The following is a 25,697-nucleotide window of genomic DNA, read 5'->3' on the forward strand; positions in this document are numbered from 1 at the left end:
GGGGGGGCAGCACCCAAGGGTGCGGGTCCCCAAATTGAGGAGGGGGGCGGGTCCTGCCCCCAAAATCTGGTGACACCGCGCCCCAAGTGACCCCAAAACGGGGGGACCCCGAAGTTTATGGGGACCCCAGAAGTGATGGGGAACCCCAAAATGAGCGGGGGAGACCCCAAGAAAGGGGGGGGGACCCCAAACTTTGTGGGAGACCCTAAAAGTATCGGGCGACCCCCCAAAGGGGCTGGGGTGACTTAAACAGGGGGGAGACCCCAAAAATGGGGGGACCCTCAGCGCCCGGGGGGACCCCAAAGTTTATGGGGGACCCCAAAAGTTCGGGGGGACCCCAAAACTTACGGGAGACCCCAAAGTTCAGGGCGGGGTGGAGGGCGAAGGTTACGGGGGCGTGGCCCCGAGGTTTGGGGGGGCTGTCCCCGCGGGGGCGGGGCCCGGGGGGGTTTTGGGGACCCTCGGGGACCCCCCAGGGGACCCCGGATCCCCCCGGGGCTTTGGGGACCCCCCCGGGTGCCGCCCCCCGCCCTCCCCTCCCCCTTCCCTTACCGGCACTGCCGCGCGGGGGGCGTGGTCTGAGGGGACACGCCCATACAAGGGGGCGTGGTCCTCGGGGATACGCCCATATGTGAGGGCCGTGGACGGGGACACGCCCATACGTGGAGGGGCGGGGCGAGTTCATTACCATGTGTGGCCACGCCCATAGCGAAAGGCCACGCCCCCAACGTGAGACCACGCCTCCCACAGTGAGACCACGCCCCGTTCCGTCAGGGAAGGATCGGGGAGGGCTGGGGGATGCGGAGACCCCCAAAAAAGGGAATTGTGACTCCAAAGAGGGAATTGTGACCCCAAAGAGGGAATTGTGACCCCAAAAAAGGGAATTGTGACCCCAAAGAGGGAATTGTGACCCCAAAAAAGGGAATTGTGACCCCAAAGAGGGAATTGTGACCCCAAAAAAGGGAATTGTGACCCCAAAGAGGGAATTGTGACCCCAAAGAGGGAATTGTGACCCCAAAAAAGGGAATTGTGACCCCAAAGAGGGAATTGTGACCCCAAAAAAGGGAATTGTGACCCCAAAGAGGGAATTGTGACCCCCAAAAGGGAATTGTGACCCCAAAGAGGGAATTGTGACCCCCAAAAGGGAATTGTGACCCCAAAGAGGGAATTGTGACCCCCAAAGAGGGAATTGTGACCCCAAAAAAGGGAATTGTGACCCCAAAGAGGGAATTGTGACCCCCAAAAGGGAATTGTGACCCCAAAGAGGGAATTGTGACCCCAAAAATGGAATTGTGACCCCAAAGAGGGAATTGTGACCCCAAAGAGGGAATTGTGACCCCAAAAAAGGGAATTGTGACCCCAAAGAGGGAATTGTGACCCCAAAAAAGGGAATTGTGACCCCAAAGAGGGAATTGTGACCCCAAAAAAGGGAATTGTGACCCCAAAGAGGGAATTGTGACCCCAAAAAAGGGAGTTCTGAGCCCAAAAATGGGTCCTGACCCCAGAGGGGTCCCTGGGGTCCCCCCCGGTGCTGCCCCCCAGGCGCCGCTGTCCCCACAAACGACACCCGCCAGGTGACACCGACAGTGGCACGTTATTGACAGCACAGTGACAGCAGCCCCGGGTGTCCCCAGCCCACCCCTGGGTGTCCCCAACCCACAGATGTGTCCCCACCCCGTGGATTTGTCCCCAGTCACGGATGTCCCCAAGGCCTGGGTGACCCCTGGGTGTCACTTTGGGTGCAGGCAGAAGGTGGTGGCACCAGGGATGTCCCCAAGGCCCGGGTGTCCCCATGGTGTCACTTGAAGCACAGGTAGAGGGTGGTGGCCCTGGGGAATGTCCCACCAGGGATGTCCCCAAGGCCCCGATGTCCCCAGGCTGGTGGCACTGTCATTTTCTGTGCAGGTAGAAGGCGGTGGCATCAGGGATGGCCCCAAGCCCTGGATGTCCCCGTGGTGTCACTTATTGTGCAGGTAGAAGGCGGTGGCACCAGGGATGTCCCCAGGGCTGGGTGTCCCCAAGGCTGGATGTCCCCGTGGTGTCACTTCCGGTGCAGGTAGAAGGCGGTGGCGGCGGGGGGCGGGGCCAGCGCCAGCTCCTCCCCCGGGGCGGTGCTGAGGAAGAGCCCGGGGAAGGCCGCGGCCTCGAAGGTGTGCGTGGAGCCCCCGAAGGTCTTGTAGAAGGTGAAGGGCGTGGCCGTGTCCTTGTCACCCGCGAACAGCTCCATCACCCCCACGTCCTGCAGGGGACAGCAGGTGTGACACCTGCGGCGGTGGTGGCACCCGGTGCCCAGGTGACCCCACCTCCAGGTGACCCCACCTCGAGGAACCCGCACTGACCCTATCTCCAGGTGATCTCACCTCCAGGTGATCCCATGTCCAGGTGACCCCATCTCCAGGAACTACACTGACCCCGTGCCCAGGTGACCCCAAACCCAGGTGACCCCACCTCAAGGAACCGACACTGACTCCATCTCCAGGTGATCTCACCTCCAAGTGACCCCATGCCCAGGTGACCCCATCTCCAGGAACTACACTGACCCCGTGCCCAGGTGACCCCAAACCCAGGTGACCCCACCTCAAGGAACCGACACTGACTCCATCTCCAGGTGATCTCACCTCCAAGTGACCCCATGCCCAGGTGACCCCATTTCAAGGAACCCACAGTGACCCCATCCCAAGGTGATCCCGTGCCCAGGTGACCCCATCTCAAGGAACCCCCATCTCCAGATGACGCCACCACCAGGTGACTGCGTCTCCAGGTGACCACACCCCTGGGCGGTGCCACCATTAAGTGACCCCGCCCTGGGGAATCCCCAGTTCCAGGTGACGCTGGTTTGGGGTTCGGGGTGACATCACTTTAGGGTGCCCGACCTGGGGCTGACCCCGCCCCCCCGTGCCCACCACACCTTGGGATGACCCTTCCCGGGGTGTCCACCTTGGGTTGCCCACCTTGGGTTGTCCACCTTGGCCTGACCCACCTTGGGTTGTCCACCTTGGATGTCATCCCACACCTTGGGATGACCCTTCCCGGGGTGTCCACCTTGGGTTGCCCACCTTGGGTTGTCCACCTTGGATTGACCCACCTTGGCCTGACCCACCTTGGGTTGTCCACCTTGGATGTCATCCCACACCTTGGGATGACCCTTCCCGGGGTGTCCACCTTGGCCTGACCCACCTTGGGTTGTCCACCTTGGGTTGTCCACCTTGGCCTGACCCACCTTGGGTTGTCCACCTTGGATGTCATCCCACACCTTGGGATGACCCTTCCTGGGGTGTCCACCCTGAGTTGATCCAATTGGGATTGGCTTGACCCACCTTGGCCTGACCCACCTTGAGGTGACCCAGCTTGGGGTCCCAACCACGTTTGGATGCCACCACCCTGAGTTGTCCCAATTGGGATTGACCCAAACCGACGTGACCCCCCTCAGCCTGTCCCACCTCTGCGTCCCCACCGCCCCACACTGAGTTGCCCCCTGGGCCACCCCCAGGTCCCTTTGGTCACCCCCAGTCCCCTGTGCCACCCCCTGGTAACCCCCAGGTCACGCCCTGTCCCCTGTGTCACCCCCGGTGTCACCCCCGGTGTCACCTGGAGGTGCAGGCGGGGCTCGGGGCCGGTGCCGCAGGACAGGGCCTGGGTGCCACCGCGGATGCCAACGATGAGGGGACAGCGCCGCCGCTCCAGGTGCCGGTTGGGGACAACGCTGATGGGCTCTGGGGGACACCGGGGTTGGCACCTCAGAGGGTCACCCACGGGGGTGTCACTCATGGAGTGTCACCCCTGTCCTCCCCAGAGTGACACCTACAGAGTGTCACCACTGTCCCCGCAATGTCCCCCCCCGAGTGTCACCCATGGAGTGTCCCCCCTGTGCCCCCAAGGGTCACCCATGGAGTGTCACCACTGTCACCACAGAGGATCACCCATGGAGTGTCACCCCTGTCCCTGCAGTGTCACCCATGGGAGTGTCACCCCTGTCTGCCACCAGAGGGACACCCATAGATTGTCACCCCTGTCACCCTCAAGGGACATCCGTGGATTGTCACCCCTGTCACCCCAGAGAGACATCCATAGATTGTCACCCTGTCCCCACAGAAGGTCACCAATGGAGTGTCACCGCTGTCCCCCCAGAGGGACATCAATGGAATGTCACCCCTATCACCCCCAGCATGACACCCACGGGAGTGTCACCCCTGTCACCCACTAGAGGGACACCCCTGGATTGTCACCCCTGTCACTCCCCAGAGTGTCACCCACAGAGTGTCACCCGTCCCTGAGTGTCACCCACCGATTGTCACCCCTGTCCCTCCCAGAGTGTCACCCACAGAGTGTCACCCCTGTCCCTGAGTGTCACCCACGGATTGTCACCCCTGTCACTCCCCAGAGTGTCACCCACAGGAGTGTCACCCCTGTCCCTGAGTGTCACCCACCGATTGTCACCCCTGTCCCCCCCAGAGTGTCACCCACAGAGTGTCACCCCTGTCACCCACTAGAGGGACACCCCTGGATTGTCACCCCTGTCACTCCCCAGAGTGTCACCCACAGAGCGTCACCCGTCCCTGAGTGTCACCCACGGATTGTCACCCCTGTCCCCCCCAGAGTGTCACCCACAGAGCGTCACTCCTGTCCCACAGTGACACCCACCAAGCGTCACCCCTGTCCAAAAGTGTCCCTCACGCAGTGTCACCCACCGAGTGTCACCCCTTTCCCCGCGGTGCCCCCCACGTGGTGTCCCCCGTGTCCCCGCGGTGTCCCCGCGGTGTCCCCACCTTCCTGTGCGGCGTTGGCCACCTGCAGGGCGGCGGCCACCAGGTGTCCGTCCCGCAGGTACAGCCCGCGCTGCTCCGTGTCCCGCAGCACGTACTGGTACGGCCGGGCCGCCCGCGGGGACAGCCCGAATGTCACTGGCACCTCTGGGGACACACACGGGGACATGGGGACACACAGACAGTGACACGCATGGGAACACACACGGGGACATGGGGACATGGGGACACACACACAGTGACACACATGGGGACACACACGGGGACATGGGGACATAGGGACACACACACAGTGACACACATGGGGACACACACGGGGACATGGGGACATGGGGACACACACACAGTGACACACATGGGGACACACACGGGGACGTGAGGACACACACAGTGACACACACGGGGACACACACGGGGACATGGGGACACACACACAGTGACACATATGGGGACACACACGGGGACATGGGGACATGGGGACACACACACACAGTGACAGACATGGGGAAACACATGGGGACACACATGGGGACACACACAGGGACATGGGGACACACACACAGTGACACACATAGGGACACACACGGGGACACACATGGGGACACACACGGGGACACACACGGGGACACACATGGGGACACACACGGGGACACACACGGGGACATGGGGACATGGGGACACACGCACACAGTGACACACATGGGGACACACATGGGGACACACACAGGGACATGGGGACACGGGGACACACGCACAGTGACACACATAGGGACACACATGGGGACATGGGGATGTGGGACATTGGGGGAATGGACACGTGGGGACTTGGGACACAGGGACATCACAAGGACATGGGGATGGGGGACGTGGGGACAATGGGACATGGGGACATGGGGACAGGGGCACATGTGGGGCAGCAATGGCACAGGAGACACAGGGACATGGGGATGGGGACATGGGGACACAGGGACGTGGGAACATGGGCACGGGGACATTGGAACATGTGAGACAGGGGTTGGCACGGGGACATGGGGACACGGGGACATTCGGAGCAGGGCTGGGCACAGGGACACAGGGACGGGGACACAGGGACGGGGACACCCGCACTCACCTTCCCCCAGGAACTCCTCGAACAAGGCCACCATGTCGGGGTCGGTGACAGCCCCGCCCGTGTCCCCGGGCGCCGCCAACCACGGGCGCTGTCCCCGCGGTGCCACCCTGCGGGGACAGCGGGGTTAGGGCAGGGGACAGCGGGAGGGGAGGGGACACGCCCCGGGCCGCGAGGGGAGGGACGGCGCTGTCCCCGCGCTGTCCCCACGGTGTCACCGCTCACCTGGGGGCAGCTCTCGACGTGCAGTGCGACATGGCTGTGCCTGCCGAGAGGGTGACGCGGGTGACACGGGTGGCACAGGTGACACAGGTGACACGGGTGGCACGGGTGACACGGGTGACACGGGCTTGTCGCCGTCCCCAGCGGTATCTGCGGATGTGTCACCAGCCGGGATGGTGTCCTGTGTCCCTCGGGCCGTGTCACCCGTGGGTGACAGTGGCTTTATAGGCGCGGGCGGGGCGGGGGACAGAGCCCGCCCCGGTAATTGGCGAGGTGGGTGACAGTGACGCCGAGCGATGGCGAAATGTCACCTAGTGCCAGCGTCCCCAGCTGTCACCGCGGCGGGGATGTCCCCTGAGCCGTGTCCCCTGGGCCAGGCCTGACCTCGCTGTGTCCCCTGTCCCACACCCCTGTCCCCAGGGTGCTGGTGTGTCCCCTGTGGTCCCTTGTCACCACTGTCACCACCAGCGCTGTCCCCAAGGTGCTGGTGTGTCCCCTGTGGTCCCTTGTCACCACTGTCACCACCAGCGCTGTCCCCAGGGTGCTGGTGTGTCCCCTGTGGTCCCTTGTCACCACTGTCACCACCAGCGCTGTCCCCAGGGTGCTGTGAGCACTGTCCCCACACTCCCCCATGTCCCTTTGTCCCCTGTGTCCCCTCCCCATGGTCCCCTGTGCCTTGTCCCCAAGGTCCCACATCTCCTGTCCCCAAGGCTGTGTGTGCCTCGTCCCCGTGATCCCGTGTGCTCTGTCCCCAGGGTGTCCCCAGGGTGCCCCCATGTCCCCTGTCCTTTGTGCCCTGTCCCCAAAATGCCACCTTCCCTGTCCCCATGGTGCCACATGCCCCATCCCCACAGTGCCCGTGCCCCCATCCCCATGTCCCCTGTCCCCATTGTCCCCATCCCCTAACCCCATGGTGTCCTGTCCCCAAAACCCCATGTCCCCTGTCCCCAAAATGCCACATTCCCTGTCCCTGTTGTCCCACGTGTCTTGTCCCCAAGATCCCATGTCTCTATTGTCCCCCTGTCCATGTCCCCAGTCCCTGATGTCCCCATGATGCCCACGGGTCCTGTCCCCACATCCCCGTGTGTCCCTGTCCCCGCTGTCCCCCTCCCCTGTCCCCACATCCCCGTGTGTTCCTGTCCCCGCTGTCCCCCTCCCCTGTCCCCACATCCCCGTGTGTTCCTGTCCCCGCTGTCCCCCTCCCCTGTCCCCACATCCCCGTGTGTCCCTGTCCCCGCTGTCCCCCTCCCCTGTCCCCACATCCCCGTGTGTCCCTGTCCCCGCTGTCCCCCTCCCCTGTCCCCACATCCCCGTGTGTCCCTGTCCCTGCTGTCCCCCTCCCCTGTCCCCACATCCCCGTGTGTTCCTGTCCCCGCTGTCCCCCTCCCCTGTCCCCGCGGTGTCCCCGTGTCGCGGTGTCCCCGCTGTGTCCCCACCGGCTCCGGGAAGCGGCCGCGTCACCCGGCGCGGGGATGTCCCGCTGTGTCCCCACGGCGCGGGTGGCGCAAGAGCGGCCACCCCGGGCTGGTGACACAGCCCCGCCCTGTCCCCTCCCGTGCCACCGCCGTGCCACCCACGCTCCACACCGCGCGGCATCAGCGTCTTTATTGTCACACCGGATGTCGCTGTCCCCGGGGGGGGTGGCATTGTCCCCGGGGGGGGTGGTATTGTCCTCAGAGGGATGTCGCTGTCCCCGAGGGGTGGCATTGTCCCCGGGGGGGTGGCATTGTCCTCAGAGGGATGTCGCTGTCCCCGAGGGGTGGCATTATCCCCGGGAGGTGGCATTGTCCCCACAGGAATGGCACTGTCCCCGGGTGGGTGGCATTGTCGCTGTCGCCAGGAGGATGTCACGGTCCCGGAAGGATGTCACCGAGCTGGGGAAGATACTACCGAGGAGTAACGATGTCACCTCCCCTGGGTGAGGATGTTCACCAACCCCAGGGGCATGTCACCATCCTGAGGGCGATGCCACCATCCCTGGGAAGATGTCCCCATGCCTGGGGTGAGGATGTCACCCTCCTGGAGAGGATGTCACCCTTCCCAGGGGGATGTCCCCATGCTGGGGGTGATGGCACCCTCCCTCGGAAGATGTCACCATCCCTGGGGTGAGGATGTCACCATCCTGGGGGGGATGTCACCCTCTCCAGGGGGATGTCACCCTCCCTGGGAAGCTGTCCCCGTGCCCGGGGCCGGGCTGTCCCCGCGCAGGGCCCGGGGGTGGCTCAGCAGAGCTGGAAGTAGAAGTCGACGAGGTGGGAGGTGACATCGCGGTGGCAGCAGAGCGCCAGGGGCTGGTGGCCGCGCGGGGACGTGCACAGGAACCAGCCGGGGTGCGCGGCCGACTCGAAGCGCCACAGCCCGTCCCGGTAGGAGCGGAAGAAGGTGAAGGCGGCCGCGCTGTCCCCGGCGCGGGGCAGCTCCCGGATGTCCACGTCCTGCGGGCCACCCCGTGTCACCCGCGGGGACAGCCCGGCAGTGTCCCCGGCACCGCGGGCACCGCGCTGCACCGCCCGGGCTGCGTTGTCCCCCGTGTCCCCACACGGCAGTGTGCCATCCCCGCGGTCCCCGTGTCCCCATGCCCACAGCCCCGGTGTCCCTATCCCCGCTGTCCCTGTGTCCCCAGGTGTCCCCTCCATTCCCATGGCGTCCCCTCCCCAAGCCCTTTGTGTCCCCACCCTCATCACCGCCCCCACGGTGTCCCCATCTCTTCAGGCGTCCCCTTCCCCTCGGCATCCCCCTCCTGCTGTCCCCGTGGTGTCCCCATCTCCATCCCGTGTCCCCGCGGTGTTCCCCGGTGTCCCCTGGTGTCCCCATGGTGTCCCCATTCCCTGTCCCCGTGGTGCTCCCCTTCCTCCTCTCCGCGGTGTCCCCTCGTGTCCCCATCCCCTAGATGTCCCCGTCCCCTTCCCTGCAGTGTCCCTGCAGTGTCCCCATCCCCTTGGTGTCCCCACTCTCACGGCGTCCCCATCCCCTTGATGTCCCCGTCCCTTTTGATGTCCCCGTCCCTCTGTTGTCCCCACTTCCTTGGCACGCCCATCCCCACCCCTGTGATGTCACCACCCCCTCGGCACGCCCGTCCCTGTGCCCGCGCTGTCCCCTCTCTATCCCCGCGCTGTCCCCTCGCTGTCACATCTCAATCCCCAACCCTGTCCCCTCCCTGTCCCCATCCCTGTCCCCGCAGTCCCTGTCCCCACCTGCAGGCTGAGCCGCGACTCCCCGGCGCTGCTGTCCCCATCCCTGTCCCCGTCCCCATCCCTGTCCCCTCCCTGTCCCCATCCCTGTCCCCGCTGTCCCTGTCCCACCTGCAGGCTGAGCTGCGACTCGCCGGAGCTGCTGCCCCACCCCTGTCCCCTCGCTGTCCCCCTCCCTGTCCCCGCTGTCCCTGTCCCCTCGCTGTCCCCTCGCTGTCCCCTCGCTGTCCCCTCCCTGTCCCCGCTGTCCCACCTGCAGGCTGAGGCGCGGCTGCCCGCCCTTGCCCTTGCCGTGGCTGTCGCTGTCGCTGTCGCCGTGGCTGTCGCTGTCGCTGTCGGCGCGCAGGCAGCGGGAGCCGCGGCGGATCCCCAGGATCACCGGCAGCCGCGCGGGCTCCAGGGCTCGGTTGGGCACCCAGAACACTTTCTCTGCGGGCGGGTGACACCCTCAGCGCCTGTCCCCTGGCTGTCCCCACCGTCCCCAAGTGTCGCCCCCCACCCCGTGTGTCACCTTCCAGCGCGGCGTTGGCGCCCTGCAGGTGGCCGGCCAGCAGCTGGTCACCGCGCAGGTACAGCGACTTCTGGTTCACGTCCCACAGCCTGCCGGGGGGGCAAAGCGGGGCCAGCCGTGCCACCGGCACTGTCCCCCGGCCGCTGGCCCGCCGTCCCCCCGGGCCGGCCCTTACCGGTACTGGAACACTTTGGTCTGCAGGACGGGCGCCCGGCAGAGCGCGGAGCCTTCGGCCTCTGCGCGGAGGAAGAGGAGGGCGAGGCTGAGGGTGACCCCCCGGAGAGCCCCGCGCCCCCTGCCCGCGCCCCCCGAGCTTTGGGGACCCCTCCCGGGGGGGGTCCCGGCGGTGTCACCGTCCCTGCCAAGCGCTCCGTGTCCCCTCCCGCCCGGCCGGGCCGTGCGCGGGGTCCCCGGGCAGCGCTCACCCATGGGACCCCCGGCTCTGCTGGGACCCCCGGCTCTGCTGGGACCCCCGGCTCCGGTGAGACCCCCGGTTCTGTGGGCGCTGCGGGCGGCGGAGAGAGAGGAAGGAAGGAAGGAAGGAGGTTGGCGTTGGTGATGTTGCCACACTGCAGGGAAGGGCGGGCCCCGCCCCGGCCATTGCTCAGCACCCCCGCGGGGTGACAACCGAGGGGACACACTGCGGAGGGCAAAGGGAGGCGACAACGCTGCGCGGTGACAGCGTGACCCCCAAGGGGGCCGCGGCGGGGCTCGAACCAGTGACCTCAGCAGCCACGGAGCGGCGCCCTCCCCGCTGCGCCACGGCGGCGGCGGGCGCGCATGCGCAGTGCGGGAGCGGCGGGCAAGGACCGCGGGCGGCGTGGGGAGCGCTGAGTGGCCGCGGGCGCCGCGCACGCGCAGAGCGAGGCGCGAAGCCGCGGGGCTCTGAGGGCGGCACTGCGCGTGCGCGGCGCGGGCGGTGAGGGCGCGGCGCACGCGCACTGAGCCAGGTGAGGCGCTGGCGCATGCGTAAAGCGCCCCCCGGCGGCCGGGCAGGAGGGAGCATGGCGGCGCTGGGGGAGGCGCTGAGGGCGGCGGTGGCCGCGCTGCTGCTGCTGGGCTGGAGCGCCCACGGGCTCTACTTCCACATCGGCGAGACCGAGAAGCGCTGCTTCATCGAGGAGATCCCCGATGAGACCATGGTCATCGGTACGGGCGGCGGGGCAGGGAGCACCGGGAGTGGCGGGGGTGGTGAGGGGGGAACGGGAGAGACCATCGGGACTGGCGGGGGGAGAGAGGGGTAACGGGAGAGACCATCGGGAATGGCGGGGAGGAGAGGGGATAACGGGAGAGACCATTGGGAATAGCGGGGGGGGAGAGGGGATAACGGGAGAGACCACCGGGAATGGCGGGGGGAGAGAGGGGTAACGGGAGTGGCCACCGGGAATGGCGGGGGGGAGTTACCGGGAGGGACCACCGGGGATGGCGGGGGGCAGTTACCGGGAGGGACCACCGGGGATGGCGGGGGGCAGTTACCGGGAGGGACCACCGGGGATGGCGGGGGGCAGTTACCGGGAGGGACCACCGGGGATGGCGGGGGGCAGTTACCGGGAGGGACCACCGGGGATGGCGGGGGGCAGTTACCGGGAGGGACCACCGGGGATGGCGGGGGGCAGTTACCGGGAGGGACCCCCGGGCATTTTGGCGAGGTAACGGGAGGCAGCATTCGGGCGCGGAGATTACCGGGCAGCGGGAGGAGCCACCGGTGGGTTTGGGGGGGATCAGAGCCCACCGGGCCCGGGGGTCCCGCTCTGAGGGGCCCGGCCCGGTGCAGGGAATTACCGGACACAGCTGTGGGACAAACAGTCCGAGTCCTTCCTGCCCTCCACGCCCGGGCTGGGCATGCACGTGGAGGTCAAGGACCCCGATGGAAAGGTGAGGGGGCGGTTGGGGATCCCCCGGGTACGGGGAGGGGTCCCTGGGGTGCCATTCCCACCGGGATGGGGGTCCCTGGGGTGCCATTCCCACCGGGATGGGGGTCTCTGGGGTGCCATTCCCACCGGGATGGGGGTCTCTGGGGTGCCATTCCCACCGGGATGGGGGTCTCTGGGGTGCCATTCCCACCGGGATGGGGGTCCCTGGGGTGCCGCTCTGTCCTGGCCGGGGTGTCCCTGACCCAACCCTGCTGTGTCCCAGTGCCCGGGGGGTGACAGTGGCCATGCCCTGGTCCTCATGGTGTGACAACAGCCGTGTCTTGGTGCCCAGTGTGGTGACAATGTTCTCATGGTGACCCAGGCGATACCAGTGACCATGCCCTGGTGCCCATGGCAGTGACAGTGGCCCCGTGGTGGCACAGGGGGTGACAGTGGCCATGCTCCGATGCCCTGAGGGTGACAGTGGCCATGCCCTGGTGCCCATGGGGTGATGACAGTGGCCCCGTGGTGGCACAGGGGGCCATGCCCAGGTCCCAGGGATGGTGACAGTGTCCCCGTGGGGTGCCAGTGGCCATGCCCAGGTCCCAGGGATGGTGACAGTGTCCCCGTGGGGTGCCAGTGGCCATGCCCAGGTCCCAGGGATGGTGACAGTGTCCCCGTGGGGTGCCAGTGGCCGTGCCCAGGTCCCAGGGATGGTGACAGTGTCCCCGTGGGGTGCCAGTGGCCGTGCCCAGGTCCCAGGGATGGTGACAGTGTCCCCGTGGGGTGCCAGTGGCCGTAGCCCTGTAGCCATGGGGTGGTGACAGTGTCCCCGTGGTGGCACAGGTGGCCATGTCCTGGGCCCCGTGGGGTGGCAGCGGCCACGGCCCGGTCCCTGTCAGTGGCAGTGTCCCCGTGGTGTCCCCAGGTGGTGCTGTCCCGGCAGTACGGCTCCGAGGGTCGCTTCACCTTCACCTCCCACACGCCGGGCGAGCACCAGATCTGCCTCCACTCCAACTCCACTCGCATGGCGCTCTTCGCCGGGGGAAAGCTGGTAATGTTGGGCTGGGGACACCGGGGGACAGCCCACAGCCTTTGTGACATCCCCGTGCCCTCCCAATGGCTGTCCCAGCCCTGGGGACACCCCTGGTGACATCGCTGTCCCCGCAGCGGGTGCACCTGGACATCCAGGTGGGCGAGCACACCAACAACTACCCCGAGATCGCGGCCAAGGACAAGCTGACGGAGCTGCAGCTCCGCGCCCGGCAGCTGCTGGACCAGGTGGAGCAGATCCAGAAGGAGCAGAACTACCAGAGGGTGAGGGGGACAATCCATGGGGTTTTGGAGTGAATGCAAGGGGATTTTGGGGTGAATCCATGGGGATTTGAGGTAATCCGTGCGGGGTTTTGGTGTAAATCCGGGCGTTTGGGGATAAATCCGTGGGGTTTTGGTGTAGACCCCCTTGGTTTTGGGGTCAATCCCTGCCATTTTGGGGTGAATCCACGAGGTTTAGGGTAAATCCCAGTGGTTTTGGGATTCAATCCCTGCCATTTTGGGGTGAATCCGTGCTGTTTTGGCCCCGTCCGGCCCCGCAGTACCGCGAGGAGCGTTTCCGCATGACGAGCGAGAGCACCAACCAGCGCGTGCTCTGGTGGTCCATCGCCCAGACCATCATCCTCATCCTCACCGGCATCTGGCAGATGCGGCACCTCAAGAGCTTCTTCGAGGCCAAGAAACTGGTGTAGCCCCCCGAAAACCCCGGGGGGCTCCCCAAAACTCGCCCTCACCTCCTTATGGGGGATCCCTCCCACCCTGGGGTGTTGGGGAGAGACCCCCAGATCAATCTCCCCCACCCTGGGGTGCTCAGAGGGACCCTCAAATAGATCCCACCCGCCCTGGGGTGATTGGAGGGACCCCAAAACCCATCCCACCCACCCCGGGGTGCTCGGAGGGACCCCCAGATCGATCCCCTCCACTCTGGGGTGCTGGGGAGGGACCCCCAAACCCATCCCACCCACCCCAGGGTGCTCAGAGGGACGCTCGCTGCCTGCAGGGGGCCGTGGGCGGGTTTGGGGGGAGTCCTGCCTTCCATGGGGGGAGCAAAGATAACCCACCCACCCCGAGGTGGGAGTTTTTTTGGGGGAGAAATAAAGGTTTTTTTGGTTCCACCAAGAGCTGTCGGTGCGTTTTTTGGGGCGGGGAAGGGGTTCTGGCGCTGCAGGCATTCACTGCCCGGCCCAGGCGCTGGCGGGGGGTGAACCCCCCAAAAACCCACCCCGGGGCGATTTGGGGGCGTCGGGGGGAGTGGTGTCAGTCCTCCGCCGCCGGGGGGCGCTGTAAGCTCCCAGCAGCCCCGGCGGCGCTCTGGGAGCGAGACCGGAAGTGTGTGGGCGGTGCGGCCGGAAGTGCCTTTCTGGGCGGCGGGGCCAAGATGGCGGCAGCCATGGAGGCGAAGGGATTCGAGCACATGGGGCTGGACGGGCGGCTGCTGCGGGTCAGGGGAACGGGGACCGTGAGGGGAGAACGGGCGGCTGCTGCGGGAACGCGGAGCGGGGCTCGGGGCGGGGGGTGGCGATGGGCGGGTGCCGTGAGCGGTGTTGGGGGGACGGGGAACCTCTGAGGGGACGGCATGGGGACATCGGGGTCCCTTGGGCGGATGGGATGGCGACACTGGGGTCCCTTAGAGGGGAATGGGGTCATTGGGGTCCCTTTGGGGGGCATGGGGACATTGGGGTCCTTTGGGGACACGGGGACACTGGGGTCCCTTTGGGGACATGAGGAGCGGGACGTTGGGGTCCCTTGAGGGGTGGGGGACCCTGAGGGGACACCGGAGTCCCCCGGGGTGGGGAGACACTGGGGACTGTCACCGTGGGGACCCTGCCATGGCCGTGGGGTGACACTGAGGACACTGCCATGGCCGTGGGGTGACACTGAGGACACTGCCATGGCCGTGGGGTGACACTGGGGACCTTGCCATGGCCGTGGCGTGACACTGGGGACCCTGCCATGGCCGTGAAAAAGGGCTGGCTGGGAGGGGACACTGGGGACTGTCACCGTGGTGTCCCTGTGTCCCCATGTCCCCACAGGCGATGGCAGAGCTGGGCTGGGCTGTCTCCATGGGTAGGGGCTGTCCCCACGGTGGCACTGGTGACACTGAAGTGTCCCCACAGGCGGTGGCAGAGCTGGGCTGGGCTGTCCCCACGGCCATCCAGCCTCACTGGGGACTGTCCCCACGGTGTCCCTGTCCCCACAGGCGGTGGCAGAGCTGGGCTGGGCTGTCCCCACGGCCATCCAGGCTCACTGGGGACTGTCCCCACGGTGTCCCTGTCCCCACAGGCGGTGGCAGAGCTGGGCTGGGCTGTCCCCACGGCCATCCAGGCTCACTGGGGACTGTCCCCACGGTGTCCCTGTCCCCACAGGCGGTGGCAGAGCTGGGCTGGGCTGTCCCCACGGCCATCCAGGCTCAGGCCATCCCGCTGGCCCTGGAGGGCCGGGACCTGCTGGCCAGAGCCAGGACGGGCTCCGGGAAAACGGGAGCGTACGGCCTGCCCCTGCTGCACAAACTGCTGGGGGTCAAAGAGGTGTGTATGGGGACACTGGGGGGGACACTGGGGACACTGGGGGGGACTGGGGACACTGGGGGGGACACTGGGGACACTGGGGCTGCCCCTGCTGCACAAACTGCTGGGGGCCAAAGAAGTATGGGGGGACACTGGGGACACTGGACGTGGGGGACATCGGGGGGCACTGAAAGACTGGGGATGGGGGATTGGGGGTGACCCTGCTGTCCCCCTGTGTGTCCCCAACTGTGCTACAGACCGTGCAGGGCTGATGTTCCTGTGACCCCTGTGTGTCCCCAGGCGTCCCCAGCCGTCCCCCAGGCCGTGCGGGCCCTGGTGCTGGTGTCCCTGATGTCCCTGTGTGTCCCTGATGTCCCTGTGTGTCCCTGATGTCCCCGTGTCCCCCCAGGCGTCCCCAGCCGTCCCCCAGGCCGTGCGGGCCCTGGTGCTGGTGCCCTCGGCGGAGCTGGCCCGGCAGGTGTGTCACACCCTGCGCCGTCTCGCCGCCTTCTGCTCCCGCCAGCTGCGCGTGGCCGAGCTCTGCGGGCACTCGGACATCGCTGACCAGCGGTCAGTCACCCCCCGGCCCCGGGCTCCCCTCAGACCCCCCTGGGTGTCCTCCTGGTGTCCCTGACCCCTGGCTGTGTCCTGACACCCTCCTGGTGTCCCCTGAGACCCTCTGGGTGTCCCCCCTGGTGTCCCTGACCCTCCTGGTGTCCCCCAGGACCCTCCTGGTGTGCCCTTGGTGTCCCTGACCCCTCCATGGGTGTCCTTTCAATGCCCCGGGTGTTCCCAAGCCCTTGTGACCCCCCTGGTATCCCCTGGGGCCCCCCTGGATGTCCCCTGGGTGTCCCTGACCCCTGGGTGTCCCCTGGGTGTCCCTGACCCCTGGGTGTCCCCTGGGTGTCCCCTGGGTGTGCCCTGGGTGTCCCCTGGGTGTCCCTGACCCCTGGGTGTCCCCTGGGTGTGCCCTGGGTGTGCCCTGGGTGTCCCTGACCCCCCTGTGTCCCCAGGCCGGTGCTGATGGAGCAGCCGGACGTCGTGGTGGGCACTCCGGGCCGTGTCCTGGCGCACGTGGCCGGGCACAGCCTGACCCTGCGGCCGTGGCTGGAGGTGCTGGTGCTGGACGAGGCCGACCTGCTGCTGTCCTTCGGCTGCGGGGACGACATCAGGGCCCTGCTCTGGTGGGGACACCGGGGGACATGGGGGTCATGGAGGGGATGGTGGGGGCTTAGAGGGGGGACAGAGGAGGGGACAGTGCGAGGGACACGGGGACAGTGCTGAGGTAGAGGGGGGACAGTGGGAGGGGACGTGGAGGGACACAGTGGGGACATGAGGGGACAGTGGGAGGGGACACGAAGGGACGGTGCAGGGGTACAGAGGGGACGCGGGGCGGGGCATGGAGGGGATGTGGGGGGACATAGAGGGGACAGTGCAGGGGTGGAGGGTGGGACACGGGTAGGACAATGGGAGGGGACACTGGGGGGGACATGGGGGGACAGTGCAGGGGTAGAGGAGGGACATGGGGGACATGAAGGGGACGGTGGGGGGACACGGGGGGGACAACGGGAGGGGACGTGGGTGGGACAGTGGAAGAGGACGTGGGACAGTTTAGGATGGAGGAGGGGACACAGGAGGGGACATGGAGGGAACAGTGGGAAGGGTCATGAGGGGACAGTGTGAGGTAGAGGAGGGGACATGAGGGGACAGCGTGGGGGTGCAGGGGGACACAGGTGGGACAGTGGCGGGGAAAGGGTTGGGGGGCTCTGGGCTTTTGGGATCTTGAAGGTTTTGTGGGGCGCTGGAGGGTCATGGGGGTTCTGAGGGGTTTGGGGGGGTTCTGGGGGCACTCTGAGGGTTTTGGGGTGCCCAGGGGGGGTCTGGCATGCCCGGGGGGGGATTTGGGGTGCCCTGGGGGGGTTTTGGGGTGCCCCTGACCCCCCGTTCCCCCGCAGCCACCTGCCCAAGATCTACCAGGCCATGCTGGTGTCGGCCACGCTGAACCCCGAGCTGGAGGCGCTGCAGGAGCTGGTGCTGCACAACCCCGTCAGTCTGGGGGGGGTCTGGGGGGTCTGGGGGGTCTGCAATGAGGCTGGGGGCTCCCACAGAGATGGGAAACGATGGGATTCGGGAATGCTGGCGCCGCAGGGCCGCGTTTGGGGATGGGAGAACACCGGGATTTGGGATGGCCCCGGTCCCAGGAGTGCGTTCTGGGGCTGTAACTGGGGGTTTTGGGGCTGGGAATTCCGGCTCCGCCATCTCCCATTTCCCATCCCCCAATCCCAAATTCCCGTTCCTGACTCCAAATTCCAGCTCCCTGACCCCAAATTCCCATCCCCAATCCCAAATTCCAGCTCTCTGACCCCAAATTCTCATCCCTGACCCCAAATTCCCATCTCTAATCCCAAATTCGCATTCCAGCTGCTGGGAATTCCAGCTCCCTGACCCCAAACTCCCATCCCTGACCCCAAATTCCCCTTCCAGGTGCAGGTGCTCCCTCTGGAGCCGTGTTTCTTTTGCATTTCCCAGCTGCAGCAGTTCCATGTGCTGGGAATTGCAGCTCCCTGACCCCAAATCCTCGTCTCTGGCCCCACATTCCAGCTCCCTGACCCCAAATTCCCATCCCTGACTCCAAACTCCCTTTCCAGGTCCACGTTCTCCCCCCAGAGCCCCGTCTCCGGGTGTGTCCCAGCTGCAGCAGCTGCAGGTGCTGGGAATTCCAGCTCCCTGACCCCAAATTCGCATCTCTAATCCCAAATTCCCATTGCAGGTGCTGGGAATTCCAGCTCCCTGACCCCAAATTCGCATCTCTAATCCCAAATTCCCATTGCAGGTGCTGGGAATTCCAGCTCCCTGACCCCAAATTCGCATCTCTAATCCCAAATTCCCATTGCAGGTGCTGGGAATTCCAGCTCCCTGACCCCAAATTCGCATCTCTAATCCCAAATTCCCATTGCAGGTGCTGGGAATTCCAGCTCCCTGACCCCAAATCCTCATCCCTGACCCCAAATCCTCATCCCTGACCCCAAATTCGCATCTCTAATCCCAAATTCCCATTGCAGGTGCTGGGAATTCCAGCTCCCTGACCCCAAATTCGCATCTCTAATCCCAAATTCCCATTGCAGGTGCTGGGAATTCCAGCTCCCTGACCCCAAATTCGCATCTCTAATCCCAAATTCCCATTGCAGGTGCTGGGAATTCCAGCTCCCTGACCCCAAATTCGCATCTCTAATCCCAAATTCCCATTGCAGGTGCTGGGAATTCCAGCTCCCTGACCCCAAATCCTCATCCCTGACCCCGAATTCCAGCTCCCTGACCCCCACTTCCCATCCCTGAGCCCAAACTGCCATTGCAGGTGCAGGTCCTGCCCCCGGAGCCCCGTCTCCCGGGCGTGTCCCAGCTGCAGCAGCTGCAGGTGCGGTGCGGCACGGAGGAGGACAAGTTCCTGCTGCTGGCGGCGCTGCTGAAGCTGCGGCTGCTGCGGGGCCGGGCGCTGCTCTTCGTGGGCAGCCTGCCCCGCGCCTTCCGCCTCAAGCTCTTCCTGGAGCAGTTCGGGATCCCCGCCTGCACCCTCAACCCGCAGCTGCCCGCCAGGTCCAGGTGGGTCGGGGGGGATCTGTGGGGTGGGATGTGTGGGGTGGGATTTGGGGGATTTCACACCTGCACCCTCAACCCGCAGCTGCCAGCATGGTCCAGGTGGGTCCGGGGGAATTTGTGGGATTTGTGGGGTGGGATTTGGGGGATTTCACACCTGCACCCTCAACCCGCAGCTGCCTGCACAGTCATAGTGGGTCAGGGGGGATAATGGGGTGGGATTTGTGCGAATTCCCATTTGGGACCTCAGCCCACAGCTGCCAGCATGGTCCAGGTGCGTCAGGGGGACTTATGGGATTTGTGGGATTTGTAGGGTGGGATGGGAGTTCCCGTTTGGGGCCTCAGTTCCTGGGAATTCCCATTTGTGTTCTCAATTTCTGTGATCTCACCTGATCCCAGTGATTTCTGAGGGGAAATAAGCGGGGTGGGATTTATGGGAATTCCCGTTTGGGATCTCAGTTCCTGGGAATTCTTGTTTGTGCGGGATGTCCCTGGTGACACTGGTGACATGTGTGTCCTTGTCGAAGATGCCTGGTGGCACAGGTTGTCTCTGGTGTCACCCTGGGTGACAGTTGGTGACACTGACACGTCCCTGTGGCAGGTGCCACGTCATTGCCCAGTTCAATCGCGGTCTGTACGATTACATCGTGGCCACCGACGAGGAGGGGACAGCAGAGACACCGCGGCAGGGGACAGCCAGGTCAGCCGGGGACAGCTCTGGGGACAGCTCTGGGGACAGCCAGGACAGCTGGGGACAGCCCTGGGGACAGCCCTGGGGACAGCCAGGACAGCTGGGGACAGCCCTGGGGACAGCCAGGACAGCTGGGGACAGCCAGGACAGCTGGGGACAGCTCTGGGGGCAGCCAGGACAGCTGGGGACAGCTCTGGGGACAGCTCTGGAGACAGCCAGGACAGCTGGGGACATCTGTGGGGACAGCTCTGGGGACAGCTCTGGAGACAGCTCTGGGGACAGCCCTGGGGACAGCTCTGGGGACAGCCAGGTCAGCTGGGGACAGCCAGGTCAGCTGGGGTCAGCTCTGGGGACAGCAGGGTGGCACAGGGGACTGGGGAGCCACCAGGGAGCCATTGGTGTCACGTGTGTCGTGTGGGTGGCACTGGGCATTGGGGGTGGCACTGGGTTCAGGGCCGGAGGGGACAGCAGCTGTGTCCCCATGTCCCCGAGTGTCCCCGGGAAGGGTGGCAGCAGGGGACAGCAGGAGCAGCGTCCCCATGTCCCTGAGCCCTTTGTGTCCCCCCAGGAAGGGTGGCAAGAAGAGTGTCCCCAGGAAGGGTGACAAGAGGAAGGGACAGTCCCCCCGCTGTCCCCAGGACCCCGAGTTTGGCGTGTCTCGTGGCATCGATTTCCAGAACGTCGCCGCCGTCATCAACTTCGATGTCCCCAACTCAGTGGAGACCTACATCCACCGTGTGGGCAGGTGTGTCCCCGCCGTCACCGCCGTGTCACCGGGCTCCCCGGGGGGCTGGGGCTGTCCCTGGGGGGGTCTGGGGGGTCCCCAGGGTGTCCCAGCTATCCCTGTCCCCAGGGTGTCCCCATGTCCCGGCTGTCCCTGTCCCCAGGGTGTCCCAGGGTGTCCCCATGTCCCGGCTGTCCCTGTCCCCAGGGCTGTCCCCAGGGTGTCCCCATGTCCTGGCTGTCCCTGTCCCCAGGGCTGTCCCCAGGGCTGTCCCCAGGGCTGTCCCCAGGGTGTCCCAGGGTGTCCCAGGGTGTCCCAGGGTGTCCCCATGTCCTGGCTGTCCCTGTCCCCAGGGCTGTCCCCAGGGCTGTCCCCAGGGCTGTCCCCAGGGCTGTCCCCAGGGTGTCCCCATGTCCTGGCTGTCCCTGTCCCCAGGGCTGTCCCAGGCTGTCCCCAGGGTGTCCCCATGTCCTGGCTGTCCCTGTCCCCAGGGCTGTCCCCAGGGTGTCCCCATGTCCCGGCTGTCCCTGTCCCCAGGGTGTCCCAGGGTGTCCTCATGTCCTGGCTGTCCCTGTCCCCAGGGCTGTCCCAGGCTGTCCCCAGGGTGTCCCCAGGGTGTCCCCATGTCCCGGCTGTCCCTGTCCCCAGGACGGCGCGTGGGGACAATCCGGGCACGGCGCTGACGCTGGCACTGCCCCAGGAGATGGAGGCGCTGCGACACATCGAGGACGCGCTGCCAGGAGGTCTGGGGACACTGGGGACACTGGGGGGGTTTGGGGACATTGGGGGGACATTGGGGGGACTGGGGACACTGGGGGGGATTGGGGACATTGGGGGGACTGGGGACACTGGAGGGGATTGTGGACACTGTGGTCTGGGGACACTGTGGGCTTTGGGGGGTCCTGGTGGCACTGAGGTGACCCTGGGGACACTGAGGTGACCCGGTGTCCCCGCAGAGAACGGGCAGTCCCTGCTGCAGCCCTACGAGTTCAAAATGGAGGAGATCGAGACCCTGCGGTACCGCTGCCGGGTACGGGGACAGGGGGACAACGGGGACACTGAGGGGACAGTGGGACACTGGGGGCACCGGGGGGACACTGGGGGCATTGAGGGGACACTGGGGACACTGAGGGGACACTGGGGATCCTGCGGTACTGCTGCTGGATATGGGGAATGAGGGGACAATGGGGACACTGAGGGGACATGGGGACAGTGGGGACACTGAGGGGGCTAGTGCCACCCCGTGTCCCCTTCTGAGGATGCAGTGGGGGGTCCCCGGGGGTGTCCCCGTGTCCCCAGACAGGACGCCATGTGCTGTCACCAAGCAGGCCTGTTCCCAGTGTCCCTATTCATGTCCCCAGTGTCCCTGTGTCCCCACTGATGCCCCCATTGATGTCCCCAAGCAGGATGCCATGTGCTCTGTCACCAAGCAGGCCTGTCCCCATTGATGTCACTGTGTCCTCATGTCCCCACTGATGTCCCCAATGTCCCCATTGATGTCCCCACCAGGACGCCATGCGCTCGGTGACCAAGCAGGCCTGTCCCCAATGCTGTCACTGTGTCCCCAATGTCCCCATTGACGTCCCCAATGTCCCCAGGACGCCATGCGCTCGGTGACCAAGCAGGCCTGTCCCCAATGCAGTCACTGTGTCCCCAATGTCCCCATTGATGTCCCCAATGTCCCCAGGACGCCATGCGCTCGGTGACCAAGCAGGCCGTGCGCGAGGCGCGGCTCCGGGAGCTTCGCCAGGAGCTGCTCAACTGCGAGAAACTCAAGGTGAGCCTAAAAACTGACACTACAACGGGGTGAAAACACCCAGAATCGGGCAAAAGCATCCAAAATTGGATAAAGACACCCGAAATTGGGGTAAAAACATCCGAAATGGGGATAAAACCCCCCAAATTGGGATAGAAACCCCGAAATTGAGATAGAAATGTCAACAACGGGGATAAAACCCCCAAATCAGGTAAAAACATCTAAAATGGGGATAGAAGCACCCAAAATGGGGAGAAAAAAACCCAAAATGGGGATAAAAACATCCAAAATCGGGATCAAACCCCCAAATTTAAAAACTTGGATTTAAAAATTTGGATTTTAAAATCCTGAATTCCCCCTTAAAAAACCCACAAATATCAATAAAAAGCCCCCAAAGTCCCTTTAAAAGACCCAAAATTCCCCTTTAAAAACCCCCCAAAAAATTCCCCTTCAAACCCCCAAAAATTCCCCTTCAACCCCAAAAAATTCTCCTTAAAACCCCAAAATTCTTTTTGGGATTTCCTCCCCAAATTCTCCCGTTTTACCCCAATTTTTTTTTGTCATTTTAGCTCCACCCAGCAGGCTTTGGGGGAGGAATTTCCCTGCTGCAATGAGTGAATTAATAACTAATTAACGGCTAATTAATGGCTAATGAAGGACCTGAGGACAAATCCGGGGATTTGGGGGATTTTTTTGGCATTTCCAGGTTTATTTTGAGGACAACCCCCGGGATCTGCAGGCGCTGAGACACGACCGGCCCCTGCACCCGGCCAACGTCCAGCCTCACCTGGGCCACGTCCCCGAGTACCTGGGTAGGGAAAAATGGGGCAAAACCCAGGAAAACTGGGAAAAAATGGGATAAAAATGGGGAAAATTACAAAAAATTGGGGGAAAAATGGGTTAAAATGGATAAAAATGGGGAAAATTACAAAAATTTGGGGGAAAATTGGGTTAAAATGGATAAAAATGGGGAATGGGAGCGACCCCTGCACCTGGCCAACGTCCAGCCTCACCTGGGCCACGTCCCCGAGTACCTGGGTACCCAAAAATGGGGTGAAAATGGGAGAAAATGGGAAAAAATGGAATAAAAATGTGAAAAAATGGGGTTAAAATGGAAAAATGGGTAAAAACTGGGAATGGGAATGGCCCCTGCACCAGGCCAGTGTCCAGCCACACCTGGGCCACAGCTCTGGGTACCTGGGTACCCAAAAACGGGGCAAAAAACAGGGAAATTGGGAAAATAGGGGATAAAAATGTGAAAAAACCGGGATAGAAATGGGAAAAAATGGGTGAAAAATGGGTAAAAACGGGTGGGAAATGGGGAATGGGAGCAGCCACACCTGGGCCACGTCCCCGAGTACCTGGGTACCCAAAATGGGGTGAAAATGGGAAAAAACAGGGCAAAATTATGAAAAAAACGGGGTAAAAATGGGGAAATCAGGGAGAAACTGGGAAAAATGGGGGGAAAATGGAAAACGGGGCAGGGAAAATGGGGAGAAAGGGAGAGAAAACGGGAAAAATGGGGGGAAAACGGGAAAAATGAGGATTGGGGGAGGTTTGGGCGGTGGGCAGAAGCCCCTGATTGTCCCCCAGGTCCTGTTTTGGGGGGAAAAAAGCAGGAAAATGGGAAAAAGGGGTAAATTTGGGGTGGACTAGCCCCTCTTCAACCCCCCAGGTTTGGTTTGGGGGTGGTTTGTGGGGTAAATTTGGGGTCAGGGGTGGGTTTGGGGTGGAACAAGCCCTTTTTTACCTCCCTGGGTTCGGTTTTGGGGTGGGAAACGGGGTAAATTGGGGTTCAGCTTTGGTTTTGGGGTGGATTATGGGGTAAAAGAGGCTTCAGGGGTGATTTTGGGGTGGCAAATGGGGTCATTGGGGATCCAGGTCCGGTTTTAGGGTGGAATGATCCCTTTTTGTCCCCCCAGATTGGTTTTTGGGTGGTAAATGGGGTAAATTGGGGTCCAGGTTCAGTTTTGGGGTGGAATAACCCCTTTTTTACCCCCCTGGCTTTGGTTTTGGGGTGGGAAATGGGGTAAATGGGGTTCAGGGGTGGGTTCGGGGTGGTTTATGGGGTAAATCAGGGTTCAGGGGTGGGTTTGGGGTGGTTTATGGGGTAAATCAGGGTTCAGGGGTGGGTTTGGGGTGGTTTATGGGGTAAATCGGGGTCCAGGGGTGGGTTTGGGGTGGGTTTGGGGTGGTTTATGGGATAAATCGGGGTTCAGGGGTGGGTTTGGGGTGGTTTATGGGGTAAATGTGCCCCAGGCTCAGTTTTGGGGTGCCATCTCCCCGTTTTTGCTCCCCCCAGTGCCCCCCAGTCTCCGTGGCATCGCCAACCCCAACCCCAAAAAGAGAAAAGGGCCCCGAGGGGCCGGACGGGGGGGGAAAAAGGTGAGGGACCCCAAAACTCCCCCAAATTCCCTCAAATCCCCCAAAACTCCCCAAATTCCCAAACCCCTGAGCCCTCAAATCCCCCCCCCAAATTCCCCTAAATCCCCCCAAATTTTCCCCAAATCCCACAGATCCCCCCTGAACCCTCAACCCCACCCCAAATTTCCCCCTGAACCCCCAAATCCCCCCCAGATCCTCCCCAAATTCCCTCCCTTGCCACTCCCAGGGGTCCCGCTGGGGGGGCCGGGGGAAGTGAGGGACCCCCAAATTCCCCCAAACTCTCCCCCAATCCCCCCTAAATCCCAGAAATTCCCCCAAAATTCCCCAAATCCCCCCTAAATCCCAGAAATTCCCCCCAAATTCCCCAAATCCCAGAAATCCCCCAACCCCCCCGTTTGTGTTCCAGCCCCGCGGCTCCGGGAACCCCCTGCAGAGCTTCAGGTTCACCCGCTGTGGGAACAAAGCCTGACACACCTGGGGACACCTGGGGACACCTGGGGACACCTGGGACACCCCCTGACCACCCTGGAGACACCTGGGGACACACCTGGGGACACCTGGGACACCCCCTGACCACCCTGGGGACAATGGGGACACCCCTGGGGACACCTGGGACACCTGGGACACACCTGGGGACACCTGGGACACCCCCTGACCACCCTGGGGACAATGGGGACACCCCTGGGGACACACCTGGGACATCCCTTGAGCCTGGGGACACCCCTGGGGACATCCTCTGAGCCCTGGGGACATCCCGGGGACACCACAGTCACCCCGAGGTCACTGCTGTCACCCCCTGTGCCACCCTGGGGACACCGGTGTCACCCCTTGACCCTCTCCCTGTCACCCTGGGGCCACCCCGTGTCCCCGCGGGGCACTGGTGACAAATAAAGGTGCCAAGGAGCCGCTCCCGTGTCCCCTGGTGTCTCTTTGTGTCCCCGGGCCCGGCTGGGGACAGGGCCAGGCGGGGGGTGGGGACAATTGGGGACAGGCTGGTGACGCAGGTGTGGGCAAAGGTGCCCGGGCGGGGTCTCCGTTACCTGTGCCCGTTATCTGTCACTGTCCCCATTATCTGTCCCCATTATCTGTCCCCTGTCCCCATTATCTGTCCCCATTATCTGTCACTGTCCCCATTATCTGTCCCCTGTCCCCATTATCTGTCCCCATTATCTGTCACTGTCCCCATTATCTGTCCCCATTATCTGTCACTGTCCCCATGATCTGTCCCCTGTGTCCCGTTATGTCACTGTCCCCATTATCTGTCCCCCCTTATCGTCCCCAAGGCCACCAGGGCCATAAATGGCGGGTCAGGGACACCTGGGCGTGGCACCGATGGCAC

General features: G+C 64.1%; 4 protein-coding genes across 9 annotated transcripts; 2 read left to right on the top strand and 2 right to left on the bottom strand.

Annotated features, from left to right (window-relative positions):
* Nucleotides 1–1,692: 1,692 nt before the first annotated feature.
* Nucleotides 1,693–6,175, bottom strand: LOC136302828 (interleukin-36 receptor antagonist protein-like). Its single transcript, XM_066206408.1, has 5 exons — nucleotides 6,097–6,175; nucleotides 5,875–5,981; nucleotides 4,767–4,910; nucleotides 3,589–3,713; nucleotides 1,693–2,239 (listed from the first exon to the last, which is right to left on the bottom strand). Exons 1-5 carry the CDS (start codon nucleotides 6,126–6,128, stop codon nucleotides 2,042–2,044), a joined length of 606 nt encoding a protein of 201 aa, XP_066062505.1. The 5' UTR covers nucleotides 6,129–6,175; the 3' UTR covers nucleotides 1,693–2,041.
* A 2,045-nt stretch (nucleotides 6,176–8,220) lies between these two features.
* On the bottom strand, nucleotides 8,221–10,456 carry LOC136302758 (interleukin-36 receptor antagonist protein-like). 2 transcript variants are annotated; one of them, XM_066206285.1, is made up of 5 exons: nucleotides 10,221–10,306; nucleotides 9,971–10,031; nucleotides 9,796–9,884; nucleotides 9,538–9,713; nucleotides 8,221–8,528 (listed from the first exon to the last, which is right to left on the bottom strand). In XM_066206285.1, the coding sequence occupies exons 1-5, from the start codon at nucleotides 10,222–10,224 to the stop codon at nucleotides 8,316–8,318; spliced, it is 543 nt and encodes a 180-aa protein (XP_066062382.1). In that variant the 5' UTR covers nucleotides 10,225–10,306; the 3' UTR covers nucleotides 8,221–8,315. The 2 variants fall into 2 exon arrangements, with proteins under 2 accessions (XP_066062382.1, XP_066062381.1); XM_066206284.1 differs by having other exon boundaries at nucleotides 9,796–10,031; nucleotides 10,221–10,456.
* A 309-nt stretch (nucleotides 10,457–10,765) lies between these two features.
* On the top strand, nucleotides 10,766–13,822 carry TMED4 (transmembrane p24 trafficking protein 4). The gene is made up of 5 exons (XM_066206286.1): nucleotides 10,766–10,944; nucleotides 11,570–11,670; nucleotides 12,577–12,702; nucleotides 12,819–12,965; nucleotides 13,244–13,822. The coding sequence occupies exons 1-5, from the start codon at nucleotides 10,800–10,802 to the stop codon at nucleotides 13,391–13,393; spliced, it is 669 nt and encodes a 222-aa protein (XP_066062383.1). The 5' UTR covers nucleotides 10,766–10,799; the 3' UTR covers nucleotides 13,394–13,822.
* Nucleotides 13,823–14,059: 237 nt separating this feature from the next.
* Nucleotides 14,060–25,266, top strand: DDX56 (DEAD-box helicase 56). 5 transcript variants are annotated; one of them, XM_066206276.1, is made up of 14 exons: nucleotides 14,060–14,142; nucleotides 15,068–15,229; nucleotides 15,618–15,778; nucleotides 16,222–16,392; nucleotides 17,164–17,254; nucleotides 18,564–18,808; nucleotides 19,404–19,502; nucleotides 20,062–20,238; nucleotides 20,866–20,960; nucleotides 21,174–21,247; nucleotides 21,905–21,994; nucleotides 22,680–22,785; nucleotides 24,276–24,358; nucleotides 24,765–25,266. In XM_066206276.1, exons 1-14 carry the CDS (start codon nucleotides 14,080–14,082, stop codon nucleotides 24,825–24,827), a joined length of 1,680 nt encoding a protein of 559 aa, XP_066062373.1. In that variant the 5' UTR covers nucleotides 14,060–14,079; the 3' UTR covers nucleotides 24,828–25,266. The 5 variants fall into 5 exon arrangements, 3 of the variants coding, with proteins under 3 accessions (XP_066062373.1, XP_066062374.1, XP_066062375.1); XM_066206277.1 differs by having other exon boundaries at nucleotides 18,570–18,808; XR_010724133.1 differs by lacking the exon at nucleotides 24,765–25,266 and having other exon boundaries at nucleotides 22,680–23,338.
* The last annotated feature ends 431 nt before the right edge of the window (nucleotides 25,267–25,697 follow it).

The sequence above is a fragment of the Chamaea fasciata genome, unplaced genomic scaffold, assembly GCF_029207755.1.
Source record: "Chamaea fasciata isolate MVZ Bird 193981 ecotype frontalis unplaced genomic scaffold, bChaFas1.0.hap1 SCAF_30, whole genome shotgun sequence".
Lineage (NCBI taxonomy): Eukaryota > Metazoa > Chordata > Aves > Passeriformes > Sylviidae > Chamaea > Chamaea fasciata.